This window comes from Amia ocellicauda, chromosome 3 (genome assembly GCF_036373705.1).
Source record: "Amia ocellicauda isolate fAmiCal2 chromosome 3, fAmiCal2.hap1, whole genome shotgun sequence".
NCBI classification, from domain to species: Eukaryota; Metazoa; Chordata; class Actinopteri; order Amiiformes; family Amiidae; genus Amia; species Amia ocellicauda.
Window position 1 is genome coordinate 20,094,579 of NC_089852.1, and position 17,435 is coordinate 20,112,013.

At 40.8% G+C, this 17,435-nt stretch overlaps 1 protein-coding gene across 3 annotated transcripts in view; it reads right to left on the reverse strand.

Annotated features, from left to right (window-relative positions):
- Nucleotides 1-3,527: 3,527 nt before the first annotated feature.
- Nucleotides 3,528-17,435, reverse strand: part of znf385c (zinc finger protein 385C) — a 230,355-nt gene continuing 216,447 nt past the window's right edge. For 2 of the 3 annotated variants that reach the window (XM_066698414.1, XM_066698415.1), the window contains 3 exons: nucleotides 14,914-15,012; nucleotides 14,133-14,222; nucleotides 3,528-11,870 (listed from right to left, as the gene is read on the reverse strand). In XM_066698414.1, the coding sequence (XP_066554511.1) occupies nucleotides 11,640-11,870; nucleotides 14,133-14,222; nucleotides 14,914-15,012 (420 nt within the window). In that variant the 3' untranslated portion in view covers nucleotides 3,528-11,639. Of the gene's footprint in view, nucleotides 11,871-12,467; nucleotides 12,558-14,132; nucleotides 14,223-14,913; nucleotides 15,013-17,435 lie in introns of all 3 variants that reach the window. The other variant, XM_066698413.1, reaches the window with a different exon arrangement.

Sequence of the window (17,435 nt, forward strand, 5' to 3'; positions counted from 1 at the left end):
TTATCCCCATCTAGTTTTACAAGCACTGTTTGCATTGTCCTGATATCTGCACTCATAAAATCCGTCAAACTTCGTTATCCAGTAATTTATGTAATGTGCATAGCCTCATTTAAACACCTCTTAATTGGACCATATTGTGATGATGTAACTCTAATGTCTCCATTACCTGTAGAATGCGCACACTAGCTTCATTAGGATTTCAAGCCCAATGGAGGCACATTACATCTAAAAGGAAGCATTCATCGCTAGCTCATTGTGTACCGCAGTGTCTAGTGAGTTTTCTCAAAACCCACATGATACCAAACATGTTTCTCAATGTCTGGAAGACTGGTTCTTAAGGTTCTTATAGCAATACCAACATTTTAAGACCTGCAACCCCTACAGGGTTAAGGGTCAGGATAAAGTTTGAGTAAAACTTGTCACTTTTCCCGGGTCTGGAAACTTGTCAAAAGTGTGTTTTGAGCTCCTGTGTTTCTTTCCTGAAATCCAGGTACACTTGCACAAAGTCAGGGATTTTGTAGGCATATAGTCAGGTGTATGATTAAACAATTATACCAAACAGGTGCTAATGATCATCAATTCAATATGTAGGTTGAAACACAATCATTGAGTAGAATAAGATGCTATACACAACAGTAGCATCAAATTTGAGACCAGGATGATTTTTATAGTCAAGCTCACTTTTCCCCTTTTGGTTGGGTGCACCCCAAACCCCCTCCACAAAACTAGAGAATTTTAGGGGATGTACGGTATAGATAGATTTGTTGGGAAGTGTACAGTGGTCCCTGAGGCAGTTTCAGAGCTACTCAGGCCCTTTATTTACAATACTGTCATAATGACCATAAATGAAAAATGACCATAATAAAATTGAGAGAATTTCTTTATTTCCAGCTTTTCTCACAAAATAAAACCATCTGATAAAAAGCCACTGTACACTTCCCAACCACCCACACCCCTCAATGTAATCAGTACATCTTATTATTTTGCAGTATCGTACTAAATTTTAATGAACTTCAAGCTAATTGGAGTGTTTGCTCATTCTGTTCAACGCAGGGCTATTGCTCTTCGTAGGCTGCCAGTCACCTGGGTGTAGCTCCTTACTAAACTCAATTAACTTTAAACAACCTTATGATTTTCTCAATGGGTAAATTAAAGTCCTACAATTGATGGAAAGGTGCTCTCATTTAGGGCAGTTGGAGGCCTGAGGAGTGTCAATTAAGTAATAGGAGCTCAGGGTGCAAATTAAGCCAGGCCACACTTCTGAAAATCAAGAGGGTGACAGCACCGGACTGAAGACTCTCAGGTTACCAGGTGACAACAGGACTACAGCCGGGGGGGAGCAAAGTCAGTGAGAGAAAGCAAAAGTCATAATTATAAAATGTGCAAAAGTTTTAGGCAGGTGTGAAAAAATGCTGTAAAGTAAGAATGCTTTCAAATATAGACATGTTAATAGATTATACTTATCAATTAACTAAATGCAAAGTTAGTGAACAGAAGAAAAATCTAAATTAAATCCATATTTGGTGTGACCACCCTTTGCCTTCAAAACAGCATCAATTCTTCTAGGTACACTTGCACAAAGTCAGGGATTTTGTAGGCATACAGTCAGGTGTCTGATTAAACAATTATACCAAACAGGTGCTAATGATCATCAATTCAATATGTAGGTTGAGACACAATCATTAACTGAAACAGAAACAGCTGTATAGGAGGAATAAAACTGGGTGAGGAACAGCCAAAGGTGAGGTTGCTGAAGACAGTTTACTGTCAAAAGTCATACACTATGGCAAGACTGAGCACAGCAACAAGACACAAGGTAGTTATACTGCATCAGCAAGGTCTCTCCCAGGCAGACATTTCAAGGCAGACAGGGGTTTCCAGATGTGCTGTCCAAGCTCTTTTGGAGAAGCACAAAGAAACTGGCGACATTGAGGACCGTAGACAAAGTGGTTGGCCAAGGAAACTTACTGCAGCAGATGAAAAACGCATCATGCTTCCTTCCCTTTGCAATCAGAAGATGTCCAGCAGTGCCATCAGCTCAGAATTGACAGAAAACAGCAGGACCCTGGTATACCCATCTACTGTCCGCAGAAGTCTGGTCAGAAGTGGCCTTCATGGAAGACTTGCGGTCAAAAAGCCATACCTCCGACGTGGCAACAAGGCCAAGTGACTCAACTATGCACAAAAACACAGGAACTGGGGTGCAGAACATTGTCAGCAGGTGCTCTGGACTGATGAGTCAAAATTTGAAATATTTGGCTGTAGCAGAAGGCAGTTTGTTCACCAAAGGGCTGGAGAACGGTACATGAATGAGTGTCTGCAGGCAACAGTGAAGCATGGTGGAGGTTCCTTGCAAGTTTGGGGCTGCATTTCTGCAAATTAAGTTGGGGATTTGGTCAGAATTAATGATTAATGGTCTCCTTAATGCTGAGAAGTAAAGGCAGATACTTATCCATCATGCAGTACCATCAGGGAGGCATCTGATTGGCACCAAATTTATTCTGCAGCATGACAACGACCCCAAACATACAGCAAAAGTAATTAAGAACTATCTTCAGCGTAAAGAAGAACAAGGAGTCCTGGAAGTGATGGTTTGGCCCCCACAGAGCCCTGATCTGAACATCATGGAGTCTGTCTGGGATTACATGGAGAGAGAGAAGCAACTGAGGCTGCCTAAATCCACAGAAGAACTGTGGTTAGTTCTCCAAGATGTTTGGGACAACCTACCTACTGAGTTCCTTCAAAAACTGTGTGCAAGTGTACCTAGAAGAATTGCTGCTGTTTTGAAGGTATAATTTAAGGCTATAGGTAACTAGTGTGTTTCTAACAGTAGTAGTATTCATTAGACATTATAATGAACTACATTTACGGTTATTATTAACTTGAGTTTTTCTTACTTCATTGTAATTTGAACTATACTGCGGAAATTCATTATATTACTGAGACATCTTTCTCTCATTGAAGTAAAGTTATGTATTCAGGTTAAAATAACAACTAAATTAAGTTTTCAATACAATAATAATTATAATTAAAACAATAATAATATATAGTTTGTCCTCACATGTTAAAAAAACAACAACACTATAATTGCATTATTCTATTACTCTGGAATGTTGACACGTCAGAAAGCGGTGCCCTATGTTTATGCAGCTATTAAAAATTCAGTATATTATTTGACTGGAACTGAAGCTTCCCGTGCTTCAGTTAGGGCTTACAATGAAGTTCAGGTTAACCCACAAATAGCAGGCACTAGTTTTGACTGGAGTGGTGGTATGTGATACTCAGGCCCGGCTCTTTGCTGGTGCAGGGTGGCGCACTGCAGAGCGGCTCTCCACAGACGCTGCCCCCGGGAAGACGCGAGGTTGTCTGGCGGCAGCAGGCCGAGCGTCCGTCACTGTCACCGCTGCTGTGAGGAAGCGTGCCGGGGTACCATGTCGCCGGTTATGAAGTCTGACACACTGACAAGGGGATGCCACCTGTCATTAGCTCTCCCTTAAATCCCAACAAAGCAGGACGTGACACAAATGAAGTGGAAGCTCTAATTGATTTATTTCGCCCTCCACTCCTCTCTCTGTCATGTACTCTCTCTCGCTCGCTCTTTTCTATACAGCAATAACACAATAAATGCAATGAGCAAACTCTTTATCAAAATATTTTCTTCTCTTTCATCCTAACAGTTATTATAGTACATCAGAAAAAAAAAATCATAATAAATTGTACAGTGAACATTACAGAGGGAATACAATAAAATACTGGCCAAGTCCCTAACATTTTATTTTCTCATCAATAATTTCATTTTTGTTTGGATAAAACACAACTGTCACATGACTCCAAATATTTATATACAAGGGACACACAAAACAATGACCTATGAACTATGACCTTTAGTCAAGGATGATACTCACAGTGATTAGGACCAGAGGAGGCAGCTGAGAAAGGCCAGGATGGGTTTGTTTGGTGGATTTGTTTCAGGGAAGGGATTGAGAGGGAAAACAGCAAGGGAAGTTTTGAGCCGGAGTCAAGCCATTCTTGAAGACCAACTCCTTCTGCAATGATGTTTAGAACTGGTTTTTGTTTTGGACTGAAATTCCATTGAGAACCCCTTGCTGGAGTTTAGACAGTTCGCCCATGCTCCCAAGAATGGCAATATTATGTTGTTGCTTTGTTTGTGCTTAGTTTTACAATTCCACTTGGAGAGAGCTTAGTTACTTTGCCCAGGCATTTGATGGCACTATGCTATAGGGAGGGGAAAAATATCCAGTAACAGTTCTAAAAAAGCAAAATGAAATACCCAAAAATCCAAAGGTTGTTAATAAAAGTCACATTTCCCTGCATCATCCAGACTTTTCCCTTTCTCCATCCATACGGTGAACTGAAGTCTGAATAGAAAAGCAGATACCCATTGCCTTCTCAGTTAGGTGAGACATTTCAAAGCGTTTTCTCTTTCAACCTTCTTAAGCCTCGCAGGTCATGCAGTCATGTAATTGTGCTTCAACACTTCGAAACTTGAAGTGTAAACCCAGATTGTGAATGAGGAAAAATGGCAACAGCATAAAGAAATGCATTTGCCTATATGTATAAATTAAATTGTATTTATAACTATGTATACCTACATTAGGATTAGTAACTTTTACTGGCATGAAGAAGCTTCTTTATATTCGTTCCAGTAACATTTATTGCCATGCTTGAATTATTACTAAAACAATTTTTGGCACAAGGTACAGAAACTCTGGCTCTAGGAAGAACAACAAAGAAATAAAAATCTATAAAAATGGACAGCACGGACTGCAGTAAGAGAGCGCCTTGTTTTGGGAGACTTCTCAATCCAGTCAAAAACCTTGCCAGATTTTTAAATGAAAAAGTAAAGAAAAAGAGATTTGTCTTGATTTACAAATCAGTGAAGGAAATGTAGAGTACTTTTCCACACAGCCTTTGTGAATTGCTCTTGTATTGGCCTGGCAAACCAAAAATTGTGTGCCCATTTTACACTCATTAACTAAACCTGATGTGCTATATTCCAAAAAGAGAAAAAATTATACCCACTATGGTCCAGTCTTTATTTTTTCCCTGAAATTGACAGCACATGATCAAAACAAAAAACATAACCTAACTGAAAACACTTTCACATTTGAATACATAAACTGCTTTGATAAATTATTAATATCCCTTGATATATTAATAAAGTATTAATATATTGTCAATAATCCGATAGTAACTGACCTCTATTATCACTGGATTGACGCTAATATAAATTGTTCTCATTTATAAACCCTTTGCTAATGAACAATGATAATAGATTGGTAATTACATATTTATAATCTACAATGAATGCTCAATAAACAAAACCGTTACTGCTTTATCTTTACACAATGCCTTAAGTTAAGCCCATTCTACACCAGAGCTCCCTAACTGTGAGCTTGTATAGAGGGAGAGACAGTTTTGGAAGACTTTATTTTTAAACTAACCCTCTTTTCTGATTCACAAATCTGTCACCAACACATTACACTTGAAAAAGAAATAAAGAAGAAAAATGTATATGTCAGACATACACTACCTGAACACATCAGCGGAAAAATACGAATCCTGTGAAAACATTGTCACTTCTGTCATCAGGTCACAGTCATTTGTCAGATTTTGGTCACGGTACCTAGTCCCTTCTTGGAAATGTATGATAGCCTGCCAGATTTTTAAAATAGTGCATTTCCAACTGTTCCTTTTCATTTTAAATGGAATCTCTCTGTCACTCTTTCAGTGTATAGTGGGACTGGCCCTTTGCACAAAGAATGGTTTGTACTGTAGTGCAGTTTAGTGGTAGTGTGTAATATTGCCGCCCTTTTGGATTTCGATGCTACGATGGATTGATTTACTGGTTATTTGTCAGAATTCTGAGTACAAAGTCTGAAAACACAGTTAAAGTCGAAGTGTCTTTGCTCCCGCTGTCTCTGTACACACCCATACAAACATATATATATATATATACACACATACTTTTTTGTAAATGTTAACGTGCTGACATAATATTGATTGACGTTTTAGTTAATGTTTAGCAGTGATACACAACTGGATCTTGAGAGCACTACTTTTATTTGTGAACTTCTGGTGTATATATGAAAAATGAAAATCTGTCAGCACAAGTATGGCACATTGTCAGCCCATTTAGAAATTGGGATATTAACTCATAACCATGGTTATTTAATGCTTTTATTCTGTGTAATTTAATTAAAGCTGGGTGCTTTAGAATCAGGCTTATCCAATGACTGGTGGGGTCAGGTTCTGGACCCCAAGCCTATTTAAAGATGTCTGACAATTGCAGAAACATTTAGTCTGTTTCACAATCCTCTCTGAGGTGTTTACAACTCAGATTTCAGAAGCCATCGGTGCAATTTCACTTCATTGCCTTCTCTTGTGTGCATATCTCACAGCTGGGTTAGAAAACTGCAGAGACGGTTAAATACCAGTCAGTTATATATATTAAAAAATCCAAGCAATCAGACTGAGAGAACACATTGAAAAGGATTCCAGAGTCTTTCTTCCTAAAACTGTGGGCTGATTTGAGTGGCGACATTTACCCTCAAGCTGTTTCGGCACTGCTACATTGTTTTCTCCTTTTTTTATTTTCTTATCCTGTTGATTTTAACATGAAAAAGCCTGAGATAATTGCACGCTTCGATTTTGGCAGAACATGTCTTGAGTACTCTGTATCATCAATTAAAATGCTTAGACTCACTGATAAGGGGAATTACGAAACAAAAGAAGAAAAAAAAAACAATCTGCGTGCAATTTTACAGTTTATCACCACTGCTTCATGTGTTGGCTTTGGCATTTCTATCCAGCTCTCACTCTCTCTGTAATCCCTTCCTGCCCTTGACAGGACTTGAAACATACTGATCCCCAGTCATAATGTTATTGCTAAAATGTCAGGTATCTGCGAGGCTCTCTCAAGACACTTAAACACGTTCACTTTGGAGTGATGGATCCCATTCTGTGAGTAAATTGCAGGCCAGCTCCTAAAGTTCAATTAAATTTTTAAATAACAGTCTGTCTCACCACATTCAATTCTTTGCAAGAAAACATACAGAAAACACAGAATCCAACTGAAACGCAGTCAGCAGAAGAGTGATCTGGATTTCTAAAGAGCTGTACCTTTATTTCATGACAAAAAACTTTTTTGATGAGATTTATCCACTCTGGGTCCCATGTCTGGGTCGTTCGTCCAAAGGGCTAAAATGTCAACAAATTCCAAATCTTTTATTTATCCAAATTTATTATTATCCAATCATAAGACCGTCTGGTCAGACAGCTGGATTAAAAGTCACCTTCCATCAGCATTAAGATCATTCCGGCCTGATAACAAAGTGAGGCTGAAGTTGAGCATTCCCAAAAATGAGAAGGAAAAACATTAAACCGAGTATATTAGTTGGACAAAGGTGCAAAACTAAATGTTTGCTCTCTAGTTCACAAACCGGATATATTTATTGCAGTCCTCATTGATAAATGCCTTTCAAGCTGGCCTCACTCCTTACTTTTCTTCTGAAGTGTGCATCAGGCAGAAATTCTTGAATTATCCAGCCCCCCCTCCAAATGATTGTTTTTGCTGTTTTGAAGAAGCCTGGTCTTGATTGGATTTTGCCGAGCAAAACAGAACTTTCACTTCCTGTCAGATCTCAACAGTTTCACAGGAATGGTGGACTTGGAGAAAATCTTAAGATAAAGCAGAAAGCAGAAAGAAGAAAGAAATAAAATGGATTTGCAACAATTTCAGGAAAAAACCAAACAGAAGATGGAGATTAAACAAACAACAAGCCATGAAGTTCATCAAGATTCAGAACCCTGAGAAGGCCTGAAGACTCGTCCTCGGCTGCAGGCTTAAGCACGGCCTACAATGGGGCAAGTCTCCAGAGGCCAAGTTTATAATGGTGTTTTAGTTCCGTTATGTTTTTGTCTTCAATGCTCTCCCCGTTTTCTTTTGTTGTACTTTGTGGAACAAAATATCACCCAACACAATATTTTATAATCTGCTGCTGTTGTTGCTTTAAAATAATCTGTTAATGAGAAAACAAAAGCATAACCAAAAGGAAAACAACTAAACATTTTCCCATCTACCTTTAGGAAATTGGAGCTGGAAACACATCAATGGTATCTACAATGCCCTCGAAATTGATTCACAATTATAATAAATCATAAGAATCTTCTATATTTTCTCTATACTTTTCATATTTTACAATTATTTGATAATAAAATTCACCAGAAGACCGGGGATCTCCCTTTAAGAAACAAACAAACAAACAAACAGACAAATAAAAAAGGAGCTGGTTTTTCTATATCAAGGTTTTCAGTTACATGGATCTCTATGACATTAAAACTTGGCTTCATATTCCTAAACATGTGTCTGACAAAATTGAATAATAGTTGCTTCATGTAGGGGGCGCTGCTGTGCTTCTGTTTGAGAAAACCCAAGTCTGAGGAAACACATATCTACTCGGTATAGATTACCAGCTGAAGTGTGAAAGCCAGTAAGTTAAAACAAGCTTGTATTGATATGCCAAACAAAACAAACAAAGATAGATGCACATTTAACCCGGACACAGTTGCATATTATCTGGTTTAAAACCTTCTTTCATAGCACTTTTTAGGCATTTAACTTCTAAAGCCTCATCAGCAGGACCGTGTTAAATAAGGGAAACAGTAGTGATTAAAAACTGGACATCAAACAGTTCATAATCACCCTATTGTCTGTGCTCCTCAGCCTCACTCACTGGATTTCAGCGTACAGGAGAGCAGCCATGTCAGACGCTGCATTGGAAACATCAGCAAGATGTGCCTCAAGAATCACCCTGTGCTCGGAGAATACAGCACTGCCTGTCTGAAAATTGCTTTTTATAGCACATATATGTAACAGCCCTAATGAGACACAAACCCACTCCACCAAAAGACTGGTCCCCAGGCAAGGTGTGGTTTGTACACACTTTAGACAAGGCAGTGCCATCACTCTAACAGGCTATTGTACACAGAGATAAGCCCTGGTATATATAGAAATCTACAGTACTTTTGCTGATATTCAGAAATTTAAAATAAAAATACATTCTACAAAAAGGTCAGTATGGGCTACGTCTTATGCTTGCAAGCGGTTGAAATAGTATTATTGTTCAGTTTGAAGTGCACAGTCCACAACAGCATCTAGGCTGACTGCTTAGTGTAGAAGGCAAACAGCTTACAGAGCGGACGGGCGTTTGGGACTGTTATTTTTCTCATCTGGAGAAGAGCAGCACAGCCCCCAGTTGTACCTGTTCCAGAAGCTACCGTTCAAACTCTGGGCCATTCTGCAGGAAGAGAACTGCCCTGACCTCCCCAGCCCCCGACTCCCCAGCCATGCCTCCCAAGGTACAGCAGATACCTCAAGCCAAATGAACCATCACTCCAGTTTATTGCTTTAAAAACATGATCAAATACACTAAGTACTAATGGAGGAAAGCTATTTATGTTGAGCTATATGTGTTCAGTCCCAATGACTGCATTGTTTATGGCTATGGCTGGTCTCAGGTGTAAAACTTGACTGAATTGACAAAACCTTGGCTTAAGAGTTTGGATGTGAATGTGAAACACTGCGGGGCATTAGGTATTTAACACTCGATCAAAGCACATCTTTTAATATTTCAGCAAACACTTTTAAATATAAATACATGTCAATTTGTGTCTGAAATCTATTTAAATATACATATATACATGGATTCCATTTTCATTATTTTGGCCAAATGTTAATAAAATATACTTTTGGATACCTTTCATTATGTATCCTTACCTATATGGGTATTTTATTTTTAAAATAAAAGCAGAGATAGCTCACAGTGAGGTGCAGTAATGCAGTGTAGACTATCTGTGTAAACATAAACCAGGCATTGGAAATCCTAGCTATCTGCCTTCCTGACGAAGTGTGCAAAGACTAATTAGGCCTGTAAACGACAATAATCTATTTCTGTGTGTGTGTGTGTGTATGGGGGGGTACATTTCTGCCTGGGAAGTTATTGCCATCTGGTATTTAAAAATAAATAAATAAATAAATACATTAAAATAATTGTAGTGTGTCTGTTGAGGCTGATTTGGGCACCCAGTTTTACTTTCTCTCTCTCCCTTCCAGAAAATCCTGCAATTGAATCAAAAGCCAGTGTCAGTAAGTTCCAGTTGGACTTCCAGTTTTGTTTTTCTTTTTGGTAAGAACGGGTCTTGCTGTGAGCTCACTGAACACATTAATCACCCAAAGGGAGCAGCAGATCTGCACATTATGATCCTAATTCATTCCAATGTGATCAAGTTATTAATGTGACTTAAATAGGTGTGCATCTGTAATGTGACAAACAGGAGCCAAAACGCTGAGCCGGGAAGTTTTGTACTGACAGAGAGCACCTTTAGAATAATCAAATCACTTTTGCTACAGCCGTTTAACATTTAGAACTAATGGGGGAAGCTGAATGCGTATAGCCAATGTGCATGGTAATGAGAGGGAGTGCTGGGCAGCTACTGTAACGTACATCAGTCCGACAGTGTGGCCGTGTAAGACTGTCTCCACAATACCTCATCCCATCCTCTCTACTTGGATGGAAATATCTTTGAGGTGCACTGTAATGTATTCAACCATATACAGTACAGCACACCTCCTGATCTCTCAAACTGACTGACACGTGTCCCGCAGAGGGTTTTAAAGGGCTCAATGATGGTGATCCAGGACACTGGGGAAAACAAAAAGGCCCCTCTTTGTTGCAGAATAACCCAGCTGTGTGTTGCCTTTCTGGCTGGGACTAAAACTCCCATTAAGGTGACGTTCAGACCAGCCCAGGGCTATGGCTGTCTGCACTGCCTGGCACAGATCAGGGGCTTGTGTCTTCCTAGGCATCAGCATGCACAGGTTTTCACTGACATAGGCTTGTTTTTACTGTTCCTCTCATCACCATCCCTCTGACGCTGTCCACACTGACCCATGCATGACCTTGGCGTTATACTCGGGACTGCCTCTTGGGGTCGGCCTGATCCTGCTTAATGGGAGTCTTAGATTCACCCTCCAGTCCAGGGTCTCCCCACTCCTGGAGCTTCAAATCCATTCCATGCCTTTGGCCGACTGGGCTCTACAATAATGTCATCCAGTGCGAGTTCAGTTACACTATGCAGGACGGACACGCGGAGCTCAGCTGGAATGGAATGGACGTGCCCAGTGCTGGGGATCCCTGATCTACACAGTTAAAAATATTTAAGAGCAGTCAAGTATGCAGGTCTTGGTTGAAGGAGCCACACAATTTCTATTTTCTCAAATAAATAGCATGAACAAATAAAACTGCCATTTTGTTGTTTTCCAACTCCTTCATGAAACAGAGCACCCAAGTTGCACCAGCACATTGATTGACGGGTGAAAATAGAATGACATCAAAAAACAGACAAACAAAATATAAAACACATTTGCACGGCTCCAAAAGTAATCTTAAATATTTTTAACGTTGCAGGTAGACATATCTATATATAAATATAAATGTGTATTGATCAACATGAAATTTCTGAATGCGTTTTTTTTTCCTAGTTCATAACGCTCACTGACTGCATAGTTCGGTTTCCGCCCCCTCAGTGTCGACTGTGTCTGAGGTCACAGTGCTGGACTAGTAGGGGGAGAACATGATGGGGGTGTGGGTCGCTCTCAGGGGCCCTGGGGCGGGCCGGAAGAGTGCGGGCCCCAGCAGCGGGGTCTGGATGAGGGTGGTGGTCCCCCCGGGGTGGCGCAGGGCCAGGGGGTTGGTGGTGACGGTGCACAGGGCGGCCGGGTTGAGAGGGCTGGGCAGGAATCCTGTCGTCAGGGTTTTGGTGAGCTGCTTCTGCAGGGCCAGTTTGGTCTGGAAAAGAAGAGGGAACATTTTAATTGTTTGAATATACAGTGACTCAGTGGAAGTCTGAATGGATAAAGCTGTTTCATGGTACAAATGCGAAAATGGTTTTCAGATCAGATCAAGGGCTTGAAAGGTTAGAGAGGGGTCACTACGGGGGGATCAATACCCCTTCCAGCACTGATCAAACTTTCACTGGAAAACTGGTTTGTGCTTCAGACTTTGTCCATTCCAGACAATGTCCATTTATTGGACACTGCATGCTGAACTCAAGAGTGGTTATGTTATTTGAAAAATAAAAACACAAACTGCTTACTTTGGGTGTATGAAGTGTGACACCGTGTGGGGAACAGGGAACAGTGGGGAATATTTCAGGACATGGTGCCTCCTCCTCCTCTCCTTCTTTGGGGTATATAACATGGAAAACTCCCTATCAATCACCTGTCAGCCTAAGCCGGGTGAGCACACCTGCAGCTCATCCCGAGACCTGCATAAAACGGTCTATGGCGCTCAGGGCAAAGTACCTGAGGGTAAACACGTGGGGGGCGAATAGGAGTGTTTTTAAGCGTAGCAAATGAGAGAAACAAAGAGAATAAGTGTACTAACCAACCACCCAGCTTCGGACCCTGAACGGTTTGAGACCCCCCCCTGGAATACCAACACGGACCGATTACTGACACCGAGACTGCCTGGCAACTGCAAACGACACCGAGAAACTGCAATTCAGAGCCGTGACCCCAAAACAGGCTCATCTCATGCCCCACAATGTGCCACAGAAGATATTATTGGAAGAGAGGCACAACATACCTAAAACACTACAACGAAATAAACATCTTAAAAGACAGACACTTTTAATATAAAAAAACAAAGGTGATCTGCCATATGAGCAACATAACAATCCAATTATCACCTTTTAATGACATCTGAATACCATGCAGAGATAATATCATAGGAGTTATCATAATTTAATTTCTCTTTATTTAAATAACTGTGAGGTCTGCGCACAAACTGCTTTTATCAGAATCTGTAATCAGATTTTTCAGAAAGAACAGAGAATTGCATCATATTGAACCAAAGTCAGGAGGCACTCAGGAGGCAAGTGAGAAATAAACTGAGAGTGCGTGTGATGAGGCAGGGCTTCCACAGCCTCCTGGCAGGGGGGCCCCATTACTAAGCCATGACTCTCTACAGGAACCCCCTCAATTACAGTGATATTTTGTTCCATTACAGTAATGCAGTAGAATTACAATGACATGAAAGCTGATCATGTGTTTAACAAAATCATAAGCACAACTCTGGTGTGTACAGGGACTGTAACTGAACTGTGATTGTTCAATTACATCACTTACAAATGAACTGACACAACTGCCCCCCATGTCTGATGCTCATGTTAATAAGAACATGTTAAAGGTGCAACTAAGAGGTTCTCAATAATGCTGGTAAAAGCCTGTTTATCAATCAGGACTGTGAAACTGATTTTGGGGGGGTTATCCATCTTACTTTGACTGTGTCTGAGAGTGGCTACCAAAAAGGGGGGAAATCAGAAGCCATATAAAGCAGAAACTAAAGCCAGCCTCCCACAGCAGCTTTAAATATCCCAGACAAGTATTCTTACAGCTTGGGGACGGTATGTTTCACCAGCAGCTGCATAAATACGAATCTTGTGTGTGGCCGAGTGTTTTTTCACCCGTTTTTACAGGCAGTTATTTTTAATCTAACACAGGGGCCTTGTCTAAATTCCCAGACTGCAGATCACAGAGCCTGGCTTGCCCTTTGCCTTTGAATTTAGATTTCTGGGCAGCAGTCGGCATGAACAGAACCATGACAGACAGCTGTCCCTGTAAAGGTGGCTGCCTGTTGTGATTGATTGATTGATTTTGGATTAATTTATTATATTTTTAAACCCTCCCAATCACAATTTGTTAATCAGCCCCTGGCTCAATGCTATCAGGCCTTGTGGGGCTGGGGTGAGCTGTAGACTGTCAGGCCAACCTGCTTCTATCTCACAGTGGGTCCCCAGCTTGAACAGCAGAGCTATGGTTCTGCAGGGTGGACTCAGGCAACTGATTACCCTGACTGAAGTCCCTCAAAACCATATTGGTTGCTTATCGGACCATCGCATGTCTCCCTCCCTCCTGGTGTCACAATCCTCAAGTATACATGGGTGCAGAACTGTGCTGTCTTTTTCCAATGGATTCTCTATGACTGTGCAGCTAAATGAACGGCTCCCCTGCATTTCTCTCCTGTTTCTCCTGGGGGCGCCGTACTCACCTGAGAGGAGAGAGATGTCAGGTTGCAGCGGCTGAATACCTTCTTCATGGCTGATACGGCTCCCCCCGCATACCCACTCCACCTCACATTCTTCAGAGAGAGAGAGAGAGAGAGAGAGAGAGAGAGAGAGAGAGAGAGAGAGAGAGAGAGAGAGAAGATAGAGACAGAGACAGAGTACATGAGTCGGGGCTAAGAAATTCAGCATATTTAAATCTAGCCCTGAACAAAACACAGTGCCAGACTAGAGTGCACTGTTCTGCATATTGCAGCTTTTTCTTTAAAGCCCTATCACGGACCCCTGCATGTTCATTGTGTTATTTACTGAAATTGGTCATTCATGTTTGAGACATAAAAATGTGATTGGACAACAATATCGATCTGTATCGAACCCTGCATGATGCACAAAGCCAAGTCATACTGGTGTGTTGGGGCATGCTATGCTTTGTGTTTGGTATTGTGTCACTCTGAAATCATGTAATCATGTGTTTGTTTTGTAAGGGCACAGAGCACAGAAAAGCCCAATAATATCCAGTGAATCCATATGTTAAACAAATATTTTATCAAGGCAACTTAAAAGCTATCAATAACTTGGATTCTCGCTTCACTGAACCACACTAACCAGGAGTGAAGCTTAAGGATGATTCTAGACTGGAAATGGACTTCCAGGGGTTCACCCATGAATGCGTAGCCCTTTATTTACAGACTCTTGGGAGCCATGTGGATTTGAATCCTCGGGCTCTGTTCAGTCCATCCCAGAACCTCTCCCCCCGAGGGCTCTCACCGCTAAGATGGAGTTCTGCTGGCTCTTGTTGTAGGGGGTGAACTTGGGCTTGGGTGGCTTCCCTGCCAACCTGTCCTTGTGCCTCCTGCTGTTCATATGCTGCAAGAGAAAAACACCAGGGAAATATGAGCCAGCTGTGCCCTTCACTCTGCGCCTGCTCTCCACCTTCCGTTTCGGAGGCGGCCAGTCTGGTGGCAGAAGATTCGAGTGGCTTTCATATTCCACCCAGGTTTTGTTTAATGACTTCATTCTTCATGTGACCGCCATTTCCAGCAGATCTGCAGGGGGACTCAAAAGTGATCATCAAAATCCTGCAGGGATTGACGCAGCTCTATTCAGGACGTTGACTGGAGCGATCACTGCCTTCCATCAATTGCTAAGTAACTGAAACGCATGATAATTGTGATCAGATGACCCCTGTACTTGAGATGGCTAATTTATTGAGCAGGGAGACCCTGCTGCTTTGGGGCACCGTGACAACCCTGCTCCTTATGAGCAAACTGCATTCGCCTTATGAGCTCCCTTTGGTCTTCAGGCAGGAGTGCAGAGGCAGACAGGCCGTCTGTGTAGAATAAGCTTTCAAACCGCTGTGTCACCTGCGTGCCCGGGGTGCTCTGTTTGTGACAATCTATTTGCCAGCCAGACACCAAAGCAGCAGCTCAGAAGCGTTGCGTTAATTAAACTTTTGTAAATTAACGGTACTTTGAATTTAACCACTGCTACTTCATCAGCGTGGCAATAACCTCCCCACACTGCCCCCGCGCCCCCATCTTAATGAGCTTATCCAAGTTAATTTTCTCTCAGCTTTTGGAGATGAACCGAGGAAGAAAAATGCAGTTCCAACTGATACAGTGCATAAAATGTCATTAAAGTGAAGCAGGCTTGAGGCTGTTTTATTACAGTTTAAGGGCCTCTGCGGGGAAAGGCGCTGGTGTGAGAAGGAGAGATGGGCCTTAGATCACGTATGGCAGAGGTAATCTTATACAGAAGGTTCTGTGTCTTTGTGTGAGTGTGTCTTGTATGTCTCTCTGTCAGTCTCTCTCTGTGTGAGTGTGTGTCTTTGTGTAGGTCTGTGCGTGTGCACGTCAGTTTGTAGATCTGAGTATGTGTGTGAATGTGTCTACAAGTAGCTTTTTGTGTTTGTCTGTATATACTCATGTGTAGGTCTGTGTGTGTGTAAAGGTCTGTGTGTGTGTCTGTGTGTGTGAAGGTCTGTATGTGTGTGTCTTTCTTTCTCATCTAGGCAGTTTGTTGGGATTTTATTAGAGGTTTAATTTTAGAGAGCACACAGTCTTTTGGCCTTCACTGCAAATTACTTTAGATATAGTGCTTTATTTCTTCTTTTTAAACAGTTATTCTAATTCTAATTCTTGCTAGGTCCAGGCATTAAATGAAATAGAAAAACAATTTTGTTAACCGTGAAGAGCAGCTCCCCGTGGTTGTCAAACGATTTCTGTGAATGTGCTGTCATTTTCTAAAGTAAAAATTAAAAGTTCAAAGGGAAAACTGACTTATTTCATCCTTTAATTCATGTATTGGTGAACTGAACTGATTGCCAATTCCAAATTGGGAAGATGCAAAAGAAAAATAATAATACAAAATATGGTGTTTATTTTCTTTTATAATCATTCTCTGCAGTCAGAATGGGGTCCTAGACCAAATTACAACCTGCTATTCAATCACCATTTAATTTAATCTAAGAAACCACTTTCTACTATTTGTAAATTGAAATGCAGGAGTATAAGTCTGTAATTTGCTCTCCACAGGCAGGTCAAAGTTATAAATTAGGTTCGGCCAGGGTCTCAGATTTTATTTTTGTTAAAGGATTCTTACATGCCTAATAATGTGATATTTTGCTTAGTTGCTGTCTTCCCCAAATAATTGATTTTGCATTTTGGAGAGCAGGTTTAAACCTTTAATAAATGTAAATTTGCACCCGTCATTTTGCAAAACTTGTTTCTCCTGGAGCTGAATGCGAAACAGTAGCGAATACAGAACAAGCGTAGACCGGGTGCGATTAAGACCCTGTGAAATTAACAAAATGATTTCAGATGCTGTCAGGCACCTCAAGCAGTCAATCAAGCCACTCCAATGAAGTGATTGTAAAGAATAATTGTGAATTGATCAATAGACCAAATGCTATTATAAAATATCCTCTAATAATGAAGAACAATTAAGGTATTAACTACCTACAGATTGAATTTTCTTTTTTTTTATTTAAAAAATATTTTTTGGTGCCTGAAATAAAATAAACATTGTTTTCATTGATTACTTTGAACTCACAAAGACCTCTGCTGGATCAATCAGGTCATTGAACTAGAAGCTAAAATCCCCAATGCTATTCATTCTGTATGTATTTATTCATAAGAAAAGACTGGGGGATTTGAAATATCCGTTTCTAGTCGTTAAGTAAACATATCAACTGCAGAATGGCCACCGCTATGCTTTATTGTGGTACATTTCAAATTTGGCGAATACCTGATGTGATCATTCAATGTCTAGTTGAGCACAGTGCAAAATAG